This window comes from Camellia sinensis, chromosome 4, assembly GCF_055761805.1.
Source record: "Camellia sinensis isolate YWXY chromosome 4, ASM5576180v1, whole genome shotgun sequence".
NCBI lineage: Eukaryota > Viridiplantae > Streptophyta > Magnoliopsida > Ericales > Theaceae > Camellia > Camellia sinensis.
The window spans coordinates 39,739,128-39,761,436 of record NC_138964.1 but is presented as its reverse complement, the minus strand read 5'-3'; the positions used below and the strand labels follow the sequence as shown (position 1 = coordinate 39,761,436).

General features: G+C 35.6%; 1 protein-coding gene across 2 annotated transcripts; it reads right to left on the bottom strand.

Annotated features, from left to right (window-relative positions):
- Positions 1-14,380: 14,380 nt before the first annotated feature.
- LOC145824581 (nuclear pore complex protein NUP43-like) lies at positions 14,381-20,933 on the bottom strand. 2 transcript variants are annotated; one of them, XM_082924661.1, is made up of 5 exons: positions 20,203-20,933; positions 17,931-18,000; positions 15,422-15,653; positions 14,880-14,953; positions 14,381-14,730 (listed from the first exon to the last, which is right to left on the bottom strand). In XM_082924661.1, the coding sequence occupies exons 1-5, from the start codon at positions 20,832-20,834 to the stop codon at positions 14,677-14,679; spliced, it is 1,062 nt and encodes a 353-aa protein (XP_082780787.1). In that variant the 5' UTR covers positions 20,835-20,933; the 3' UTR covers positions 14,381-14,676. The 2 variants fall into 2 exon arrangements, with proteins under 2 accessions (XP_082780787.1, XP_082780786.1); XM_082924660.1 differs by having other exon boundaries at positions 14,664-14,953.
- Between the last annotated feature and the right edge of the window lie 1,376 nt (positions 20,934-22,309).

Here is a 22,309-nt window from a genome sequence, read left to right as displayed (position 1 = left end):
TTTTAGAGACCCAAATTTGTGTGTTACAGAAATTGAAAATGATATATAAAATTATTTTTTAAACTTAATTTTTAAATTTAATAATGTGTAATGTAGGTGATATAATGGGTTAATGATTGAGAAGATATGAGAAAGAATGTTACTTTAGATATTCTACTTGATTGTCATATTATTAAACTTGAAAATTGAGTCTAATTTTTAGATTTGTATAATAATGTCTGAAACGAAAATAGATCTATTTTGAAAAGTTAGTTAAAAGCGAATTTTTAAAATTTTTTGGTTTTCTTTATCACATTACCTATATATTTTTGGAGAATTTTTTTTAAGGTTCCTGGTATTAAGATTTTATAGCATAAATGACACTCAATATTTTCATCATGTCTAAAGTCCCTCAATATCTATTTAGAGAAAATTCCAAATTTCTCACCACCTTATGAGAACCAAACACATTCATAAAGATTTTAAGCAGTTGGAACTATCAAGTGCATATTGATTGGACTAAATAATAAAAATGTGAAATACTAGTGACGTAGTTTGGTTGGAGGCTCCAACAACTACAATCAAAGATGAACCCAATTAACACTTGGATCATGGCCAAAATATGAAAGAATCAGATTTTAAGACCGGATTCTGAAAAATCCGACAAACAGGCTCAAATCTCACGAACTATGGGGCATAAAACAAAGTCCTAGGAAGTAGCAAAGCAATGCTAAAACAAAATACCAAAATCTGATATTTCAATTTCTCAAAAAACTTCCCAAAACAAAGATTACAGCCCTACATATAATAGCTAATGAGGTTACTTCATGATGAAGCACCCAAGAATAGAAAAACTACAAAATAAAAATACGACTACGAGTGGCAATACTTCACATCTTCCTACCTAGTGCAATGCGTGCTGAATCAAACTAGTAACAGAAAAAAAAGAACAAACCATTAAAACAAGCCTTTTAGAAATTTCCATCCATTACAAGCCTACTTTTTAAATTTTAAAATGACTAATGAAGCAGAATAAGTTTTAAACTTTGACTGCAAGACAGGTTACATCCTCACAAGAGATAACTACTGTGGAGCATGTTCAAGAAGATATGTCTGTATACATATATAGTCTGCAAATGGCATGAAAGATGAAGCCTATTATCATACCCCACCAATATCAGGTCCACCACGTTTGCTACCAATAGCATCTATCTCATCAATGAAAATGATAGAAGGTGCAAATGATCTGGCACTAGCAAAGAGGTCCTTCACACGAGATGTAGCCACACCAACAAACATCAGAGAAAATTCTAAATTTCTCTGGACATATCACAAAGAAAATCTCACCAGATGAATTTCTCTGGATTCAACCCAGAGAAATTTCCCTTTCCACTCCAGAGAAATTTACTCAACCCCAGAGAAAATCCATTCCAACCAGAGAAATTCACTTGTGTTGTCTACAGTTTGATGGCTTCAGTGAATTGGATGCATATTCACAGAGAAAATCTCACCAGAGAATTTCTCTGGATTCAACCCAGAGAAATTTCCCTCTCCACTCCAGAGAAATTTACTCAACCCCAAAGAAAATCTCCTCTAACCAAAAAAATTCACTTGTGTTGTCTACAATTTAATGGCTTCAGTGATTTGATCCAACATTATTCTTATACTACAAAATGAAACTTGATCCAATAACTATATTTATGTCTATATTCATAATGAATTCAACATACAAAGCAATCCTTGGAATTTCTCTGGATTCAAGACCTTGAACATTCAAATTTCTCTACACTAATTTATCTGGACTAACATCAAATTTCTTTGGATCTTTGGACTAACATCAAAAACCCTAAAACCTTTTTCAAATTTCTCTGGACTAACATTCAAATTTATTTGGATCTCTGGACTAATATCAAAAACCCTTAAACCTTTCACAAATTTCTCTGGACTAATATTCAAATTTCTCTAGACTAACATCAAATTTCTCTGGATCAACATTCAAATCCCTCTATCTCTGGACTAAAATCAAATTTCTCTGAATAGTACCCACGAGGCCTGCCCTTCGTTTTCATTTTTATGTCCCTCCAAAACGATTCTTGGTTTGACTCTATAGCCAGCAAATACTTTGCCAGTTAACTACATGTAACCCATTTGGTAGAGACCCAAAAACAAGAGATAGAAGAAGAGAGGATTCACACACCACACATCTCTCTCTCTCTCTCTCTCTCTCTCTGTGTTTTTGTGGTGAATTTCTTGTTTGGTTTGCGAATGGATTACTGGTCTTTTTTTCTCACTGTCGATGATGAATTTGAGAAACTTGTTCTTCGTATGAACCCACCAAGGTACTACTTCAATTCTCATCTTTCTTGTTTTTCTTCAATTGGGTTGTTCTCTGCTATTGAAATCGAAATGGGTTGTGTTGCTTTGCAAATTCTTTTTGTTTTCTTGCTTGTTAAAGATTGAAAAAATTGTTGTGGTTTTGACAATTGGGTCTGTTGAATTGAGTGATATTGTGATACCCATGTTCCGTAATATGCTAATCGGTCCTTAATTTGAGTATGATTATGTGTTTAATATGATTTTGTGTGCCATTATGTGAATATATGAGGTTTTGAATTTTTATCTGTTCACCGTAGGAATATCTGTTTGATTATCTGCTTTGAAAACTAAATTGAAGGCCTTATCGGCCACTGAAACCAAAAATTGATTACGCCATTGTGATTGGCATGATTTTTAGAGCCTGCGGTGAAGTTTAATTGAAAAATTGATTCGGGTCGGATTAAACAGATTAAATTATAGAATTAGTGCCCAATTATTTATTATTATTAAATTGAATTAATGGGGCTTGTTGTATGAAGGCACTACACTGTCCTTTAACTCTTTTGAACTCAAAAATCTGAGTTATACAATTGTGAGAGAGAGAGGGCCGGCCATAGAGAGAGAAATGGAGAGAAATTGTGCAATTTTGGCTAAAGCTTGGAAACCTTGAAGATTTCCCAAGAAATTGTTGTAGATTGTGAGAATCAGGGCTCCTAGGTGAGTATCTCATGGGTTTTGTTTGGAATTTGTAAATTCAAGTTTGATTAATGACCAAGAACATGAGTTTAGTTTGATTATAAGGAAATTGAGTTGATTTTATTGAATTTGAAGTCATAGAACACATACATGTAGAGAGTTGCTATGGATTTCCATGTTTGAGCTTAATTTGTGTAATCTATGTTGAAGTTTGATTGAAATCCATGTGTATGACCATTTCTTCACCAAATAAGTTGTGAATAATGTGTATTTCTCACATGCAAGAATATATCATGAAAGTGTAAGCTTTGCATGTTTGAATTTGATGTGTTGGTGATGAATTTGGATTAATTTGAGACATGCATGTAGGTAATACAAGAAATTGAGCACCATGATGATGTGTTTTGGTGTTTATATCATGTTAGTTCGAGTATATGTGAAATTGGAGCCATAATATGCAAGAAATGTGGTTGAAATGTTAAATTTGAGCTCAAGAACAAAATCTGGGAAAACCCAGAAATTTGATGTTCGCTCGAGCGAGGAAACTGCTGCTCGAGCGTGAATTTCGTACTCTCAATATTTTCTGCAGACCATGATGTCCGCTCGAGCGGGGAGCTATGTGGAACGAACTTCCGCTCGAGCGTCCAAGTTCACGCTCGAGCGTAAAAATGATACATCCAATACTTTTTGCAGACATGGTGTCCGCTCGAGCTGGGAAGTTCACGCTCGAGCGGGAAGCCATGTAGAGAGGCCTTCCGCTCGAGCGCCAGAGTGAACGCTCGAGCGTAATTTTCACCTATTCAATACTTTTGCAGGCCTTAAGGGTCCGCTCGAGCGGGGAAGTCCACGCTCGAGCGGGAACCCTGTTTTCTGAAATTTTGAAAATGCATTATGTGTTTTGTTTTCTGTTCTCTTTCACTTCTAAGTACTGTTAGGCATGCATTAAGCATTGTAATTGAGTTAAAGAGATAAGAATAAAGCCTAAAGGGGAAAATGTGAATTTGGGAACGGATTGAATGGTTGTTGACCCTTTTGTGTTCATGGACTGTGTAGGGTCGAGCTCCAGGGCAAACCAGCCAACCGATCGCTGTGAGTGATATCGATATTTGAAACTTATCAGTTGTCCAATTGCTTATTTCCTTAGAAGCCTTGTGAGTTTGCCAGTTTGAATTATGGACAAATGTTTGATACGAATGAACGAATGGACCAAAGGCTATTTTGACATGAACAAATGGGCCGAAGGCCGTTTTGACAAGAATGAATGGGCACAAGGCCATTTTGACATGAATGAATGGGCCAAAGGCCGTTTTGACATGAATGAATGAGCCAAAGGCCGTTTTGACATGAATGACTGGGCTGAAGGCCGTTTTGACATAAATGAATGGACCGAAGGCCGTTTTGACATGAATGGATAGATGGATGGACCAAAGGCCGTTTTGACATAAATGAGTAGGCTAGAGGCCGTTTTGATAGGAATGATGAATAAATGTTAAATAAAAATGTGAATTGGGCCCAAGGCCATTCGGAGTATGTTGTTCTACATATCGTTTGTTTCTTCTTATTTGATATTATTCACTAGGCTATTACTCACGCTCATTCATGTGTTTGTAGGTGAGCCAAGAGAGGTCCAGACCCAGCCCCAGTGAAGTCTGTGTGGAACAACCGAATTGTGAAGAGTCAGCCCATGTGTCTCACGCATGAGACTCGTCTTCGCCTTTTGTCATTTTGTTTTATGTTGTTATATTGGCGAAGTCTTTGTATATGTTGTATATAGTTTTCATGGGTTGACTTAGTTTTTGAATGATCCTGTTTGTACGGAACTTATGCTACTACATTTCTGTTGTGAGTTATTAATGTATATATGTTTGGTTGCTTGGATGTGCCATGTAAGCATAGCTCTATAGACAAAGTTTTTGAACTGCTTCCGTTTAGCCCACTTTAACTCTGTTAAAATACATTTGTCTTGGTTCGAGGCCGCAGGTAATCTCATGATTACTGGCCGGTTATGTCTTTAACCCATGGGGGCGAGTTCGGGTCATGGCAGAGTGGTATCAGAGCACGAGTTAATAACTCACACACTTGTCCAAAAGAGCAATAAGTGTCTAGAAAAGATCTAGGATGCATTCATGTGATAAGTATGAATCTGAAAACATCAAGAATACACTTAACTATTAAATGTGAACAACTATGTGTTATAATTTTGTGATTTGCTTGCTTTGCAATTTATTCGAATATGTATGTTCTTTAATATATGCATACTTGTAAATCTATTGTATGAAGTATAATGTAAGTTTAATCAGATGGTGAGAACAAGAGGTGATGAGATAGAGGAATCCTCTACTGCCAGAATGGACAGAATGGAAAGACTGACACAGGAAATGGCAGAAACTTTGAGACAGCAACAGGAGTGGCAACAACAGTGGCAGCAACCACATCCGCCACCTCCACCTCCGGCACCACTCGTGCCAGACAATTAGAATGATGACCGAATCATAGCTCTCACCAAAGAATTCAAGAAAATGAAACCACCACAGTTTTATGGTGGATTGGATCCATTGAAAGCCGAAGCATGGGTTCTCGGCATTGAGAAATTGTTTGAAGTGTTCCCCTGCTCGGAGACACAGAAAGTGCTTCTAGCCACTTTTATGCTAGAAGACGAGGCAAGAAGATGGTGGATGTTAATGAGAGAAAATCGTAGAGATGTTGATTGGGTGAAATTTCTAGAAATTTTCTATGACAAGTACTTCCCGCAGTGTGTTCGGGATAGGAAAGTAGCTGAGTTCATGGAACTAAAGCAAGACAGTATGACTGTAGCTGAGTATGAGGCCAAATTCACCGAATTGGCCAGGTTTGCACCACATGTAATTGATACTGACTATAAGAAGGCGAGACACTTTGAAGGTGGGCTCCAAAGTGACATCCTAGAAAGAGTGAATGTCTTGAAGCTAGAGACCTACATTAGGGTGCTAGACAGGGCCATCATATCAGAGACTAACATAGCTAGATAGGCTAAGCCAACAACAAAGTGGAAAGGCAACAAAAGACAGGGCTTCTTTTCGAAGAAGAAGTTTTCAAAGAAGCAAAATACGGGCTCCTCAAATACTTCAAATTCTTCCCGAGACACAGCTCCCATGTGCAACATTTGTAGCAGAAAGCACCGTGGAGTTTGTTACCGTGTGTCAGGAGCCTGTTTCAAATGTGGGAAACAAGGACATATAGCCCGAGATTGTAATCAGAATAGTGGAAAGGTAATTGCTAGTTCCACTGCATCGATCCTAAAGCCGGGAAATACTTTGAGATCCCCTGCCACTGGGGATACCGTGAGACAAAGGAGAGTTTTTGCGCTTGTTTCGGGCGATACGTGGAATGCCAATACAGTTGTCTCAGGTACTATTTCTATATGTAATCAGGATGCTTTTGTATTAATTGATTCCGGATCCACACACTCTTTTGTGACATATGCATTTGCATCTAGACTGAATAGACCTTTAGAATTATTGCCATATCTACTATGTGTGTCGGCTCCATCTGAGGAACCTGTGTTGTGTGAATCTATATACCAGTTTTGTGATATGCGTGTTGAGGATGCTATCCTATATGTAGATTTGCTACCCTTGAACTTTAGGCATTTTGATGTAATTTTGGGCATGGATTGGTTGACCAAGTATTGTGCCACCATTGATTGTGTGACAAAACGAGTTGTATTTCAACCACCAGAACATAAAGAGATTGTGTTTGTGGGTAATGGGGTAGTGCCTCCACCTTATTTGATATCTGCAATGAAAGCATGTAAACTGATCAGGAAAAGGTGTCAGGGTTATTTATGCTATGTGTTGTCTGAACAATCTGTAAATGCTGAATTGAATGATATCCCTATTGTTAGAGAATTTCCAGATGTATTTCCAAATGAACTACCAGGGGAATTGGTGGACAGGGAGATAGAGTTCATTATTGAGACTGTGCCAAGCACCCAGCCCATTTCTAAAACTCCCTACAGAATGGCTACTGCCGAAATGAAAGAATTGAAAGAACAGTTGCAAGACCTACTTAACAAGGGGTTTATCCGACCTAGCACTTCGCCATGGGGTGCACCTGTACTGTTTGTGAAAAAGAAGGGTGGAACTTTGCGTTTATGCATCGATTATCGGGAATTGAATAAGGTAGCAATAAAGAACAAATATCCCCTACCCCGTATTGATGACTTATTTTACCAGTTGCAGGGATCACAGGTGTTTTCTAAGATTGATTTGAGGTCCGGGTATCATCAACTGAAAGTTAAGGTAGAAGATGTTCAGAAAATCGCATTCAGAACGAGGTATGGACATTTTGAGTTTCTTGTTAGGCCATTTGGAGTGACTAATGCTCCGGCAGCATTTATGAACCTAATGAACAGAATTTTCAAAACCTACCTTGACGAATTTGTTGTGGTTTTTATTGACGACATTTTGATATATTCTAAGGATAGACTTGAACATGAACATCATTTGAGGATTGTCTTACAAATACTTCGGGAAAGGAAATTATTTGCTAAACTAAAGAAATGTGAGTTTTGGTTGGATGAAGTTGTTTTCTTAGGGCACGTGATCAACAAGGAAGGAATTTCAGTGGACCCATAGAAAATAGAGGCAATTGTGAATTGGCCTACACCGACAAACGTGACAGAAGTTCGCAGTTTCATGGACTTAGCTGGTTATTACAGAAGGTTTGTGAAAGACTTTTCTAAATTAGCTGTGCCTCTTACCCAATTGACACGAAAAGGGCAACCGTTTGAATGGAACGACGAAAGAGAAGCTGCCTTTCATGAATTGAAGACAAGATTGGCCACTGCACCAATTTTGACACTACCTTCAGGTACGGAGAAATTTGTAATTTTTAGTGATGCGTCTTGTAAAGGTTTGGGTTGTGTGTTAATGCAGAACGGAAAGGTTATTACTTACACCTCCCGACAGTTGAGGCCACACGAGAAGAATTATCCAACACATGACCTAGAATTGGCCGCAGTTGTTTTTGCTTTGAAAATCTGGCGGCACTATCTGTATGCAGCAAAGTGTGAAGTCTACACAGATCACAAGAGCCTGAAATACTTCTTTACACAGAAAGAGCTGAATATGCGACAAAGAAGATGGCTTGAACTGATAAAAGACTATGATCTTGAGATTCAGTACCACCCCGGGAAAGCTAATACAGTTGCTGATGCCTTGAGCAGAAAATCAACGGGGAGTATGGCTTGTATGCTTACTGAACAGAAAGAAATCTTGCAAGATTTTGAGAAATCTGAAATTGAAGTGGTAATGTGTGAACAGGGCAGATTAATAGCCGCTATTACAGCTGAGCCAGCAATCATTGACGAAATCAAGCAAAAACAGAAAGAGGATGAATTCCTCAAGAAAGTGATTGATGAGTTTGAGACAAGTCCGAAGGCAGAGTTTGGCATTGAGAATGAGGCGTTGAAATTTCGGGATAGAATGTGTGTCCCAGATGTTTCGGAACTAAAGAATAAGGTTTTAGATGAAGCCCACATATCCGTATTTGCTATGCATCCGGGTAACAATAAAATGTATTGGGATTTGAAACAAACCTATTGGTGGCCTAAAATGAAAAAAGAGATTGCAGAATATGTATCCAAATGTCTTCAGTGTCAGCAAGTTAAAGCTGAACATCAGAAACCAGGTGGTCTACTTCAACCTCTCCCTATTCCTGAATGGAAGTGAGAGCATGTGACTATGGATTTTTTTGTTGGCCTACCTCGGACTTCTCGAGGTATGTATTCTATTTGGGTGGTGGTTGATAGACTGACTACATCTGCACATTTTCTGCCTGTCAAAACTACATTTACTGCTTACAGATTGGCTTCTATTTATGTTGATGAGATTGTTCGTTTACATGGAGTTCCGGTATCTATTGTGTCGGATAGAGATCCAAAATTTATATCTAGATTGTGGAAAAGTTTGCAGGAAGCTATGGGAACAGAATTGAGATTTAGTACTGCATTCCACCCACAGACAGATGGGTAATCAGAATGAACAATACAGACTTTGGAAGAGATGCTGCGGATGTATGCCTTGGATTTTCAGGGGAGTTGGGAAGATTATTTGCCACTTGCAGAATTGCTTATAATAATAGCTTCCACTCCAGCATCGGTATGGCACCATACGAGGCTTTGTATAGTAGAAGGTGTAGATCACCAAGTTGTTGGACAGATGTCGGGAATAGAGCTTTACTTGGGCCTGAAATTGTACAGGATACTTCTGAGAAAATCAAGATCATTCGGCAAAGGCTCAAAATAGCTCAGGACCGACAAAAGAACTACGCAGATGTTCGAAGGAGACCTCTTGAGTATGAGGTCGGTGACCATGTGTTTATTCGTGTGTCACCAATGAAAGGCCAAGTCAGGTTTGAAAAAAAGGGCAAGTTGTTGCTCCATTACATCGGACCGTTTCAGATTTTGGAAAGGCTTGGCCCAGTTGCCTATAGAGTTGCTTTGCCACCGGGATTCGAACAAATCCATAATGTGTTTCATGTGTCGATGTTGAAGGGTTACCTCTGAGACCCGCTTCATGTGATTGATTATCACTGGGTAGCTTTGGATAAAAATATGGAATATGCCGAATAGCCGGAACGAATTGTTGACTGGCAAGTGAAACAACTGAGAAACAAGTTCATCCCAATGGTGAAAGTTGAATGGAAAGAACACTATGGGACGGATGCCACGTGGGAAAAAGAGGATGAAATGCGACCACGCTATCCACATTTGTTTCCCGACGAAGGTAAATTAAGTTTGGAGGACCAAACTTCCTAAAGGGGGGAAGACTGTGATACCCCTGTTTCGTAGTATGCTAATTGGTCCTTAATTTAAGTATGATTATGTGTTTAATATGATTTTGTGTGCCATTATGTGAATATATACAGGTTTAAATTTCTATCTGTTCATTGTAGGAATATCTGTTTGATTATCTGCTTTGAAAATTAAATTGAAGGCCTTATCGGCCACTGAAACCAAAAATTGATTACGCCATTGTGATTGGCATAATTTTTAGAGCCTACGGTGAAGTTTAATTGAAAAATTGATTCGGGTCGGATTAAACAGATTAAATTATAGAATTAGTGCCCAATTATTTATTATTATTAAATTGAATTAGTGGGGCTTGTTGTATGAAGGCACTACACTGTCCTTTAACTCTTTTGAACTCAAAAATCTGAGTTATACAATTGTGAGAGAGAGAGGGCCGGCCATAGAGAGAGAAATGGAGAGAAATTGTGACATTTTGGCTCAAGCTTGGAAACCTTGAAGATTTCCCAAGAAATTGTTATAGATTGTGAGAATCAGGGCTCCTAGGTGAGTATCTCATGGGTTTTGTTTGGAATTTGTAAATTCAAGTTTGATTAATGACCAAGAACATGAGTTTAGTTTGATTATAAGGAAATTGAGTTGATTTTATTGAATTTGAAGTCATAGAACACATACATGTAGAGAGTTGCTATGGATTTCCATGTTTGAGCTTAATTTGTGTAATCTATGTTGAAGTTTGATTGAAATCCATGTGTATGACCATTTCTTCACCAAATAAGTTGTGAATAATGTGTATTTATCACATGCAAGAATATATCATGAAAGTATAACCTTTGCATGTTTGAATTTGATGTGTTGGTGATGAATTTGGATTAATTTGAGACATGCATGTAGGTAATACAAGAAATTGAGCTCCATGATGATGTGTTTTGGTGTTGATATCATGTTAGTACGAGTATATGTGAAATTGGAGCATAATATGCAAGAAATGTGGTTGAAATGTTGAATTTGAGTTCAAGAACACAATCTGGGAAAACTCAGAAATTTGATGTCCGCTCGAGCGGAGAAACCGCCGCTCGAGCGTGAATTTCGTGCTCCCAGTATTTTCTGCAGACCATGATGTCCGCTCGAGTGGGGAAGTTCACGCTCGAGCGGGGAGCTATGTGGAATGAACTTCCGCTCGAGCGTCCAAGTTCACGCTCGAGCGTAAAAATAATACATCCAGTACTTTTTGCAGACATGGTGTCCGCTCGAGCTGGGAAGTTCACGCTCGAGCGGGAAGCCATGTAGAGAGGCCTTCCGCTCGAGTGCCAGAATGAACGCTCGAGCGTAATTTTCACCTATCCAGTACTTTTGCAGGCCTCAAGGGTCCGCTCGAGTGGGGAAGTCCACGTTCGAGCGGGGACCCTGTTTTCTGAAATTTTGAAAATGCATTCTATGTTTTGTTTTATGTTCTCTTTCACTTCTAAGTACTCTTAGGCGTGCATTGAGCATTGTAATTGAGTTAAAGAGATAAGAATAAAGCCTAAAGGGGAAAATGTGAATTTGGGAACGGATTGAATGGTTGTTGACCCTTTTGTGTTCATGGACTGTGTAGGGTCGAGCTCCCGGGCAAACCAACCAACCGATCACTGTGAGTAATATTGATATTTGAAACTTATTAGTTGTCCAATTGCTTATTTCCTTATAAGCTTTGTGAGTTTGCCAGTTTGAATTATGGACAAATGTTTGATACGAATGAACGAATGGGCCAAAGGCCGTTTTGACATGAACAAATGGCCCGAAGGCCGTTTTGACAAGAATGAATGGGCCAAAGGCCGTTTTGACATGAATGAATAGGCCAAAGGCCGTTTTGACATAAATGAATGGGCCGAAGGCCGTTTTAACATGGATGGATGGGCTAGAGGCTGTTTTGACATAAATGAGTGGGCCATAGGCCGTTTTGATAGGAATGATGAATAAATGTTAAATAAAAATGTGAATTGGGTCCAAGGCCGTTCGGAGTATGTTGTTCTACATATCGTTTGTGTCTTCTTATTTGATATTATTCACTAAGTTATCGCTCACGCTCATTCATGTATTTGTAGGTGAGCCAAGAGAGGTCCAGACCCAGCCCTAATGAAGTCTGTGTGGAACAACCGAGTTTTGGAGAGTCAGCTCATGTGTCTCACGCATGAGACTCGCCTTTGCCTTTGTTATTTTGTTTTATGTTGTTATATTGGCGAAGTCTTTGTATATGTTGTATATAGTTTTCATGGGTTGACTTAGCTTTTGAATGATCCTGTTTGTACGGAACTTATGCTACTACATTTCTGTTGTGAGTTATTAATGTATATATGTTTGGTTGCTTGGATGTGCCATGTAAGCACAACTCTATGGACAAAGTTTTTGAACTGCTTCCGTTTGGCCCCCATTAACTCTGTTAAAATACATTTGTCTTGGTTCGAGGCCGTAGGTAATCTCATGATTACTGGCTGGTTATGTCCTTAACCCACGGGGGCGGGGGCGGGGGCGGGTTCGGGTCATGACAGATATTCTGAGAGAGAGAGAGAGAGAGAGAGAGAGAGAGAAATGTGAAGGTTTGAAGTCGTGAGGTATATCAAATTTCTCTGTAATACATGGGTGTGGGGTTGAGGGACCTTAGACATCATAAAATAATATTGTGGATCTCTTCCATTACTAAAAATGGGAGAGGAACCTCAGATTAATTTTTCCTATATTTTTCTACACGTATTTTTTAAAAAAAGTAAAAATAAAAATAAAAGAAAAAAACAACTTTTAACTTACTTCTTAAAATAGACCATAATCACATAAATAAAAATAAAAATAATTCATCCAATAAAAAATGGTTACATGGGTGTTTTTGTCATTTTCAACCTTGTTTTAGTTTGAAATAAAATATTCTAAAATTTATATTATTTTGTAAATATATTGTTAGTATAAGCAGAGTGTTTTTACTCTTTTTTTTTTTTTTTTTTTATTTAGGTGTTTTTACTTAGTTAACAATATTACATATTTAAAATAAAAAAAAATACTCAAAAAAAAAATGTATAATCATCATTCCATCAACTCCAAATCTACCTCATAAATCTTACATATTGGGGTAATTTTTTAAATAAAATTTCATGATAACTAACATTTTTCTGGCATATTTGCTTCAATGACTTACATTTTGTGTTTTGCTCAAAACACAATTGTAACTTGGTTCACTTAAAAAGCATACATAGTCAAAATATTTATGTATGTTAGAGTAAAATGATAATAGAAAGGAAATATTTTTCTGATTTTATATCCACTTAATTTACATATATTTAAAATGTTTCACATTTTTTTTTATAAAATTACTTAATAATGAAAAATATATTAAAAAAATAAAATTCACCTAATTTTAAAACTAATACAAGGCTGGGTCTTTGAGTTAAGGTTTGTGTGCTTGGGCAATTGAGTTTTGAAAACGTGTTTTTGAAAATCTCAACTAAACAAGTTTTGAGTTTTACAACTTGAATTTGAAAAGGGTTTTAAAATATGTTTTGTAAAAACCAAATAAGTTTTAGGTTTTAAATTTTGAAAAAGTGATTCAAAACACTATTCTCACCCTACTTTATTTCAAAAACACTCTTTTTGTTGTTTTTATTATACATAAAAAAGAAATTTATTTGAAATAAAATACAATGACAATAGTAACTATTCGTAATAAGGACAAAAAAAGAATACATTTGGAACAAAATGGAGTGTAAATAGCAACTCCCCCCCAAAAAAAAAAATTCTTAATATACTTTAATATTTCTATGATGGTGTTTATTCACTTTCTAAATTAACAAATATTAACACTTAAAATTATACTCAACTTTTCATTACTATCATTATTTTCTAAATTAACAAGTTCCCTCCAAAGGAAGATCTTACTAATTTAACAACTAATCACTAACTTTTGTTGATCAAAAAACAAAAAAATACACAAATACAATGTCAACAAAGGATACTACATTCTTATTTACCATATGTACTATTAATCTAATTTTTAATAGTACATTAGACTTGTATGCATGATATTACATTACAAATACACATTAGTTATGGAACTTATTGCCAATATTGTGTTGACAAAATTAAAAACTTAATATAATATAAAAATGTGGTAAATCTAACATTAATGTTGATAAAACAGTCTTGATTTTCTCTAAAAGGAAGAGTTATTGTAAAACTTCCACCCAAAAAAAAAAAAAAAATTTGTCTTTAGTAAAATAAATAAATAAATTTTATTTGATCCATTCCCCAATTCTAGTCTAAAGGCACATAAAAGAAAATGACATCAAATAAATAAATAAACCTTACTACTGTAGTTGAAAGCAATTAACTTGGGCCAAGCCATAGTTAGCATCAACTGCAGCTTGCATTTCGTTCGCAACAATGCTACAAACCCATAAATATTATCCAGAAACATTATTGTGTGGTTAAAATTCATCTAAGCCATAAACCCCACAATACAATAAATCAATCTCAGCCATGCACTAGTGCTCTGAACAGTTTTCATGGCAACTTTTTTTGGGTCCATGGCTTTAGTGTTTCGTTACCAATGTCATTCAAAACAAAAGCAGATGGCCCAAGAATACAACAGTTACTTTTCCAACATGGATTCAGTCTGGCGCTGTTAAAAAGCCATCTGTTTTCTGTACTACTATATAAGATGGAGCATAACCATAAACCTTACATTTTTGGGTGCATATGCTGGTTACCAGAACACACTGAAGCTACCCAGTTCATCTTCCCAAAATCATGATGTGCCGCTTCTTTTTGCCCCAAGTAGATCATCACTTTCACTTTTTAAGATATACTGAAAGGATAATAAACAGATCCTATTTATGCCACCGAATTCTTCATCTTAGTTTCAGAAATTATGCCCTCATCAATATGGCAATAGCCTCCCACTCTAAACTACATATCACATCCTGTTATGGCAACAATTGAAATCATCAGTCATTTTTAGCAATTCCACAGATATATGACATAGCAAAGTAATTTTCCCCAAGATCAAAATGTTGTACATCTCTGAGATAAAACTGAGTATAGGAGAAAGAGAGAAGAAAAAACACATCACCGAGGGGTTCTGTCGGTCAATGTCAAAGCTGTTGATAGCACATGGTTCAGCCAAGAGTTCACTGGGTTCCTCACCTGTGCAAAGGAACAGTGTGAAACAAATCAACAACCAGATAATAGAGGTTACATATTGTCTGAAGCAAGTATTCTTTTTGTAGAGGAGGCAAAAGGTTTGGATGGGTCAAAATGAATTATGCATTTAAAAAACCTGACCATTTAATAAACAGGTTTAAGTGAGTTGGGTTGACTTTGGTACACAGGTATGGGAAATTAATCCGATCAATCCATTAACCCGACAAATTAATCAGATCAACCCAACAGGTATACAACTCATTTATAACCCGTTTATTTATGTATTTTGATGAGAGGTTAAATGGGTGAAATAGGATGGATTTACAGTTTCGGGGAAAGTGCGCCAGCTTTATCTTTTTGCCACAGAAAACAAGAAATATGAATTCAGCCACTTAGCAAATAAGATGACCTTAAGCCTTTAAACTAGAGCACTCAAATGGAAAAAGCCAGATATGGCAACAAACTTCATACCTTGTTCAACAACAGCAAGGATTCCATCTTCCGAGCAGATCATAACAGGCAACACCCGTGATGTTGACATGTTACCAATGTTTGAAGAATAGCTGTCATACTGGACCTCCCAAATTTCACTCTCAGATAATGAGTGGGACTGAAACTCACCTGCTGCAACCCCAGAAAGAACTATTGGCTGCTGTTGCCACCGAAGATCCCATGCAAATACAGTACCAGAAGAGCCTCCTGCCTTCATGTAAACCAGCGTAATAAATAAACAATCTCGAAAATTTTCTCGAGTCAGAACACAGAAAGACAACTTATTCGGTTTCCAAATAACCATGTAATCCAATAATTAAACATGGAAGAACTTCAATGTGATCACAAAATCCTTTGAATCATCACCCAGCATGAAATTTAAGCATGTAAATTTTTTTTTTTTTTTTTTTACCAGTGAAAAAGGGGTTCTCCTTGGAGGCATCATTTAAATGAATGTTCATAAGCATAATTAATGTCTGGTCTATTTAATATTAAAAAGAGAAAAAAAAAAAAAGGAGAAGAAGAAGAAGAAGCAATGGTTGAGAAATCAAAATTCATAGACTTTGACAAGCTAAGTTTAAGAAAGTGAATCATTCTAAACCCTTGGACACAGAAATATATGCCATAGAAACAATTTCAGTCAGAGTTGGTAGTATTTGCGCCAACACATAAATCTCAATGATCATCAAGATGAACATCAACCAGCAACTAAACACAACCAGAGCTATCTCGGCTACTTAATCAGCAGACAATTAGAGATCCTAGTTATCTCAAAAATACCTCATCAGGTGCCTCAAGGACAGAATATCAACATGCATCTGCAGTAGCAGTACAACAGCAAACTTCGTTATAGTGTGGCAATCAAATAAACCATATAATTATATAGCTGCCCAAACCCCTTATAATACCACAATATGATACATTTTGATAAGATCTGTTTCTAACCAATGTTGTTAAAATCGGGATCCTACATTGGATCGTTAGAGGTGTTTATAGGATCGGATCGTAGAATTGGATCGAGGATCGTAAGATCCTATTGAAAAAGGCAAATTACGTAATAATTTAATTTAAATAAACATTTCTTAAAAAGTATACACAAAATAAACCTATATTCTACTAAAAAAAAGTGAAAATACTATGAAACATATAATACTGCATGTAAATGTAAATATACTATTACATAATAGAAAACTCGATGGTAAAAGTTTTGCAATTCATTAAAAAAGAAGGTGAAGAAGAAGAATTTTACAATATAATACTTACAATATGCATAAAAAGTAAAGAAACAATATTTAACAGAGTCGGATATGAAAATAAATTGAGAAGTTAAAAGAGCGGCTTAACTGAATAATAAGGTTTGTCATTAGCATCCCTTGTGGAGCGGGTTCAAGTCACGAAAATTGTCTCTCCAAAAATTAGGGTAAAATTGCAATCATTTTACCCTTCTTAGGCCTCGTTTGGCAAGAGGCTATTTTAGCCAATTAGCCAAAAAGTTACTAAATTAGCCAAAAAGTCAACAACCCATACCAAAAAGTCAAAGATTCTCTTTTCTCTCTACTTTTTGCACATCTTTTCGTAATTAGCCAAAAAGTCATCCCAAACATACAAGTTTTTTTTACCTACATTTTTAGCCAAATAGTCAAAAAATTACTAAATTAGCCTGTTCCCAAACGAGGCCTTAGACCCTACTAAAGCTAAGTTTGTTTTCTCGACTACTTAGTTTTCTTAAATTGGTATTATACTTTTTTGGGTGAATAAAATTGGTATTATATTAAATGTTTATTTCCTAATTTGTTTATTAAATTCAAGCTATTTTTTTTTTTTAATATTAATTTGGAGTACATAAATTGATATTTAGATAATAAACATAAAATTTACAATAAAATAGATTATACAATATAAAACAAGGCTTACAAATTAGATCGGATAGGATGGGATTCAGATTGGGATTTCACGATCTTATAAGATCCCATTACCAGAATCGAAAGATCCTACATATAAGGGATTTTTTACATAATCCGGATCGATTGTGTCCAAATGGATCGTAAGATCCGGATCGGGATTCTGATAACCATGTTTCTAACACAAACAACAGTAGGCTTTAGTTTATATTCCAAATCATCATCTTTATTACCTTTACCAAGTCAATACGGAACCTTTTAGCAAATAAGAAAACTATAGACAAAGCATAAATATTATTACCCACTGGATATTCCAAATATACTGTAATCCGCCCCCCCCCCCCCCAAAAAAAAAATATATATATATATATATATATTAGGTGGAGAGAGAGAGAGAGAGAGAGAGAGAGAGAGAACAATGGGGACAGCTAAAACAAAACCCAATAGTTTGTATACCCTTGTCCTAATGCTTCAGCATATACTTTCTGGTGTTTTTAATTCTTACTTTATGCCCATGAGTTAAGCTTAGTGCATCAAATCTACATATTTTTATGAGAGGAATGAAGAATGAAAAAGCAGCATCTTACAATACAAGTGTGTTTTCTTGATGGATGAATATCAATGGAGTGTACAATCCCAGAAGTAGTTCCATGAGCCCTGCAACATTATTAATATGAAGAATCACATCTCATCACAACAAAAAATAACCATGAAAAATAAAAAATAAACTGCTTCTACTCAGATGGACAGTGCTGAACCCAACTGTCAAAATATGCAGTTAAGATAATGCAAACAGAACCAAAATAAACACTGAATTTAGAAGCATAATAAAAACTCATCTAAGAAAATGACTAATACCACTTAAGAACACAATAAGCTTCAAGAAATTCCTACATTGGTATGTTCAAATTATCAACAAATATGCACTCCTCATGATCCTTGCATGTGAAGCGTATCACCATCCATCTTTTCTCTTTTGTTTATTTTCCCAAAATCATAACTTTATTTGATAAGAAGCAGATTTTATCAGAACATATAGGAAATAGGTCCCCTTAACACATTAGAGCACAAAAAAACAACTGATTTCAATTCAAATGAATAATATTATAGCTCCAAAAAGAAAATAAAAATAAAGCCTGATATGAAAAAGAAATAAATAAGTAAAGAACCTGAGTGGAGAACAAAATAATTCTCATAAAGAGCCGTGTTCAAAAAGGGGGATGAACGAAAATCTCACTAAAATGCTCTAATTAGAGGCTTTAACCTCGTGTACTGGCCTCCAAAACTCTACCAGACATGAAAACGTGATCAATAGGTGACGATTGCTAAATTAGCTGAAACCTCCAAGTATATAAAATCATAGAATTCTTTGTACTCTCAAATATTACTTGCCAGCAAGTTACACTTACAGCCAAATTGAACTAACCTAAAGCTCAAGTGATCACCCTTTAAAGCCAACAACATAAGCTCTAAACATTTCCAACCATTATCTAGAACACACTTTTAAACCCACCTCATATTGATAAAAGTACGTAATAACACACCTTTAAGATGTGTCAAGATGGGATTCGGATCCTCTCCAACACTTTCTTCATACAACCATCATACGACACTTTATCCAAATACCACAAATGATAATGACTAGCTATTGAATTGTGGCATTTGAATCAAGTGTTGAATGATGATTGTATAAAGTAAGTGTTGGAACTGGAAAGGATCTTCCCCCAAGACGTACCCAAAATAAAGGTTCATTTTCATATGGGGTAGGCAACTAATAGGCATGATAAATTTATGACATCTCTAGAATCCAAAGCGAAATTGAAGTAGGACTTGGAAAATTCAGCCTAAATTGCAGTTTTCACTAGTAAAAGATAAAAGACAATAGTAGAGCAACCCATGCAATCTGCACATGACTCTCACTGAAATATATTTCAGATTGACATTCCTTCCTAATTTTTAATTTAATATATATCTCAACTTTTCAAAAAATGGGAAGATTCCCCAACCCTATCTCATGTTTTGACTCCTCTGCCTTCTAAATTTTATACTATTTTTTACCCATTTATATAAATAGGAGAAAAAGAACTAAAAACACAACAGAGATTGCTCCATACAAGGATTGTAGGCCTTATACTAAAATTTTAATGAACGAAAAATTGAAAACTAGTTGCCTAGTAATACCCAAACTAATCAATGGGAACCATGCAATTGCAGGGAATCACAAGCAAAAAAGAACCCCAACATAAATAATCATCCGTCTCTTTTTAAATCATTCCAAAAGGGAACAGGGATTAGGGATCTTGTCTCTCTTCTTTCATTTGTTTGGGACATGGTAGGCTAAAAAAATTTAAAAAGCTTACACTACAGACGATTGGGAAAGGATACTTTGAAGCATATTTCTAATCCCAACTCCATACTTTGAAGCATTCACTCTACATCATATACACAAAAAACACCCACATACATTAATACATGTATTATTGCAGATAGATTGTACCCTTGTGACATTGGATGAGTCCTTGTTTCAACTCAAATATGGGCGGCAAATAAACATGATCAAGTCCAGACCTTGCCCATATTATTGCCATGTATAATAACATTTTCCACAACTGAACCCAATTAGAACCCGTATTTTAGATAGAATTTTCTTATTATTCAAATAGGGAGATCAACAAGTTCCATGAGATCATTTTGAAGAGAAAGTTTGCAAATTTGCATATCAGGTTGAAAATAAGCTAGTCACAGACCTACTTGCCATTACTTCTATCCAGATTTTTGGATGAAACTACAATGTTTAAAATGAAATTTCTATGCAATAATTGTACAATATGGCAAAAAAATAAATTGATATTTGCTTACCAATTACCCTTGAACTGAGAAGCTGGTCCTCCAGGCTTTCTCTGATCCCACCACTGAAGACTAAACCCCAATCCACCCGTGGCAAACTCCATCGGCGACGCCCACTTCGCCGCTGTATACGACACCAACCCATTGCTATCGAAAAACCGGCGGTGACTCAAATTCGAATTACCAACACTCACCAAATTCACCCTCCCATCTTCCCCAACACTAACACACTCAGACCCATTTTCCTGCACATCAATACACGAAATGGGTCCAACGTGCAATGTCTTCCCAGGCACCGAAACCTCTGATTCGATCAACACATCGACCGGGTCAGCGAGCAGGACATGGAGCGAGCCGGAGAAGGTGGATGCAGCGATGAGGGGTTTGTGGAGGGTTTGAGAGACTTTGAGGGAGGAAATTCTTGAGGGTGAGGACCATGAGGATTGGAGAGTTAGGTTTGAGGGGTTTGATCGGGTTAGAGAGTGGATTTCGATAGCGGAGGAGTAGGAATCGGAGTCGAATACGGCGAGGACGACGAAGCGGTCAACGGCGGAGAGAGGTGGAAGCCAACGGAGGGCATCGATGTATTTGGAGAGTGGGAGTCTATGGATTTGGAGAGTCTCTGGTGTCCCGTTCACCGCCATTGCTAGGGTTTTGTAAGGTTTCTAGACAGTGAACTGTGAAAGTGAGATTTGTGATTGATAGTAGTGCAAGAGCATCTTCACGGTTAAATGTTTAATTTTGATTAAGGAAAATTTACCCATAAGTACTAGTTTCTGAAAAGTTGAATCATTTAGTCTTAAAAGTTTTTTTATGCTCTATTTAGTCCCATTTGCACATCAATCTAATGTTTGAAACATTAATCTGATGTTCGAAATCTAATGTTCGAAACATTAATCTGATGTTCAAAATTTAATGTTCGAAACATTAATCTGATGTTTAAAACATTGTAATGGACCTTTGAGTCTATAAAAAAACTTTTAAGACTAAACAGTGTATAAGTTATTAATTTGGGATTTATTAATGCATCCCCCTTTGATTAAACATCAAAATTTCTTCAATCCGGTCATCCACCAACAACATCTACGATTTTTAATTTTTTAATGAGAAGTTAAATGCACCAAGGATCTTCTAAATTATTTTTTTTTTTAAATTTCTTAAAGTGGTGTATTATGTGGTTGAGATTTAATGTTAAAAAATTAACCTTATCATTAAATCTCAACTACACAATGTACCACTTTAAGAAACTTTAGGAAAAAAAATTTCTAGAGAATCCTTGCTCAGTTAAATGTTCCTTTAATATAGAAATCTTTTGAAAAGTAGTTTATAATTCATTTTCTATATTATAATTTACTAACCTCTCTCATAAAAAAATTGATTATAATCAACTTATAATCAACTTTTAACTAAAAAATTGATTATAATCATCTTCTCAAAATAATTTATAATAAATAATAAATAATAAATAAAACTCCTTTAATTGATATTAATTTAGTGAAATGGTTGGAACACCATTTCTACTAAATTTTTATCAAATTTCAAGTTAATAAAAAATTTGAGTCTAGGTTTCGTTTGAGAATATATTTTTTTAGTAACTTTTTCACTTTTTGACTAAAATGTGATGTAAAAAAAATTAGTACGTTTGGGATTACTTTTTGACTTTTTACGAAAAGATGTGCAAAATGTAGAGAGAAAAAGAAATCTTTGACTTTTTGATATGAGTTGTTGACTTTTTAATTTTTTTAGTAACTTTTTTACTAAAAGAAACACTTAAGTGACGGATAGTCTAATAGAAGGTTTTGGCCTTAGATAATTCGATTTAAGTTATGATGTTCAAATTTAAATATAAATTTAAATTTTTTTAAAAGACTTGTAAAATTCATAATTTTGTTTTGTTGATTTAAATCGTTTATTTTATAGAGTTTTAGTGTATTTTACTCAAAAAGATATTAAATTGATCGAATAATTATAACATTTTTATTTTATAATATTTTTGTCTAAAAAATGAAAAAGCATGTTTTTTTAAAATAGACCATCTATTATTATTTTATTTTATTTTTTTGAAATAAATACGATAAAATATAAAATTGTGTTTATTAGATTGACATAATTTTTTTTT

Bases quoted from the DNA above. Each gene is read 5' to 3' on its own strand.
- LOC145824581 (XM_082924660.1), bottom strand. From the start codon at position 20,834: ATGGCGGTGAACGGGACACCAGAGACTCTCCAAATCCATAGACTCCCA. The intron at 15,654-17,930 runs GTAAGATGCTGC...GTTTACATGAAG, and splicing joins CAAGAAAACACACTTGTATT to GCAGGAGGCTCTTCTGGTAC. The intron at 14,954-15,421 runs GTATGAAGTTTG...TCCTTTGCACAG, and splicing joins CCTTGCTGTTGTTGAACAAG to GTGAGGAACCCAGTGAACTC.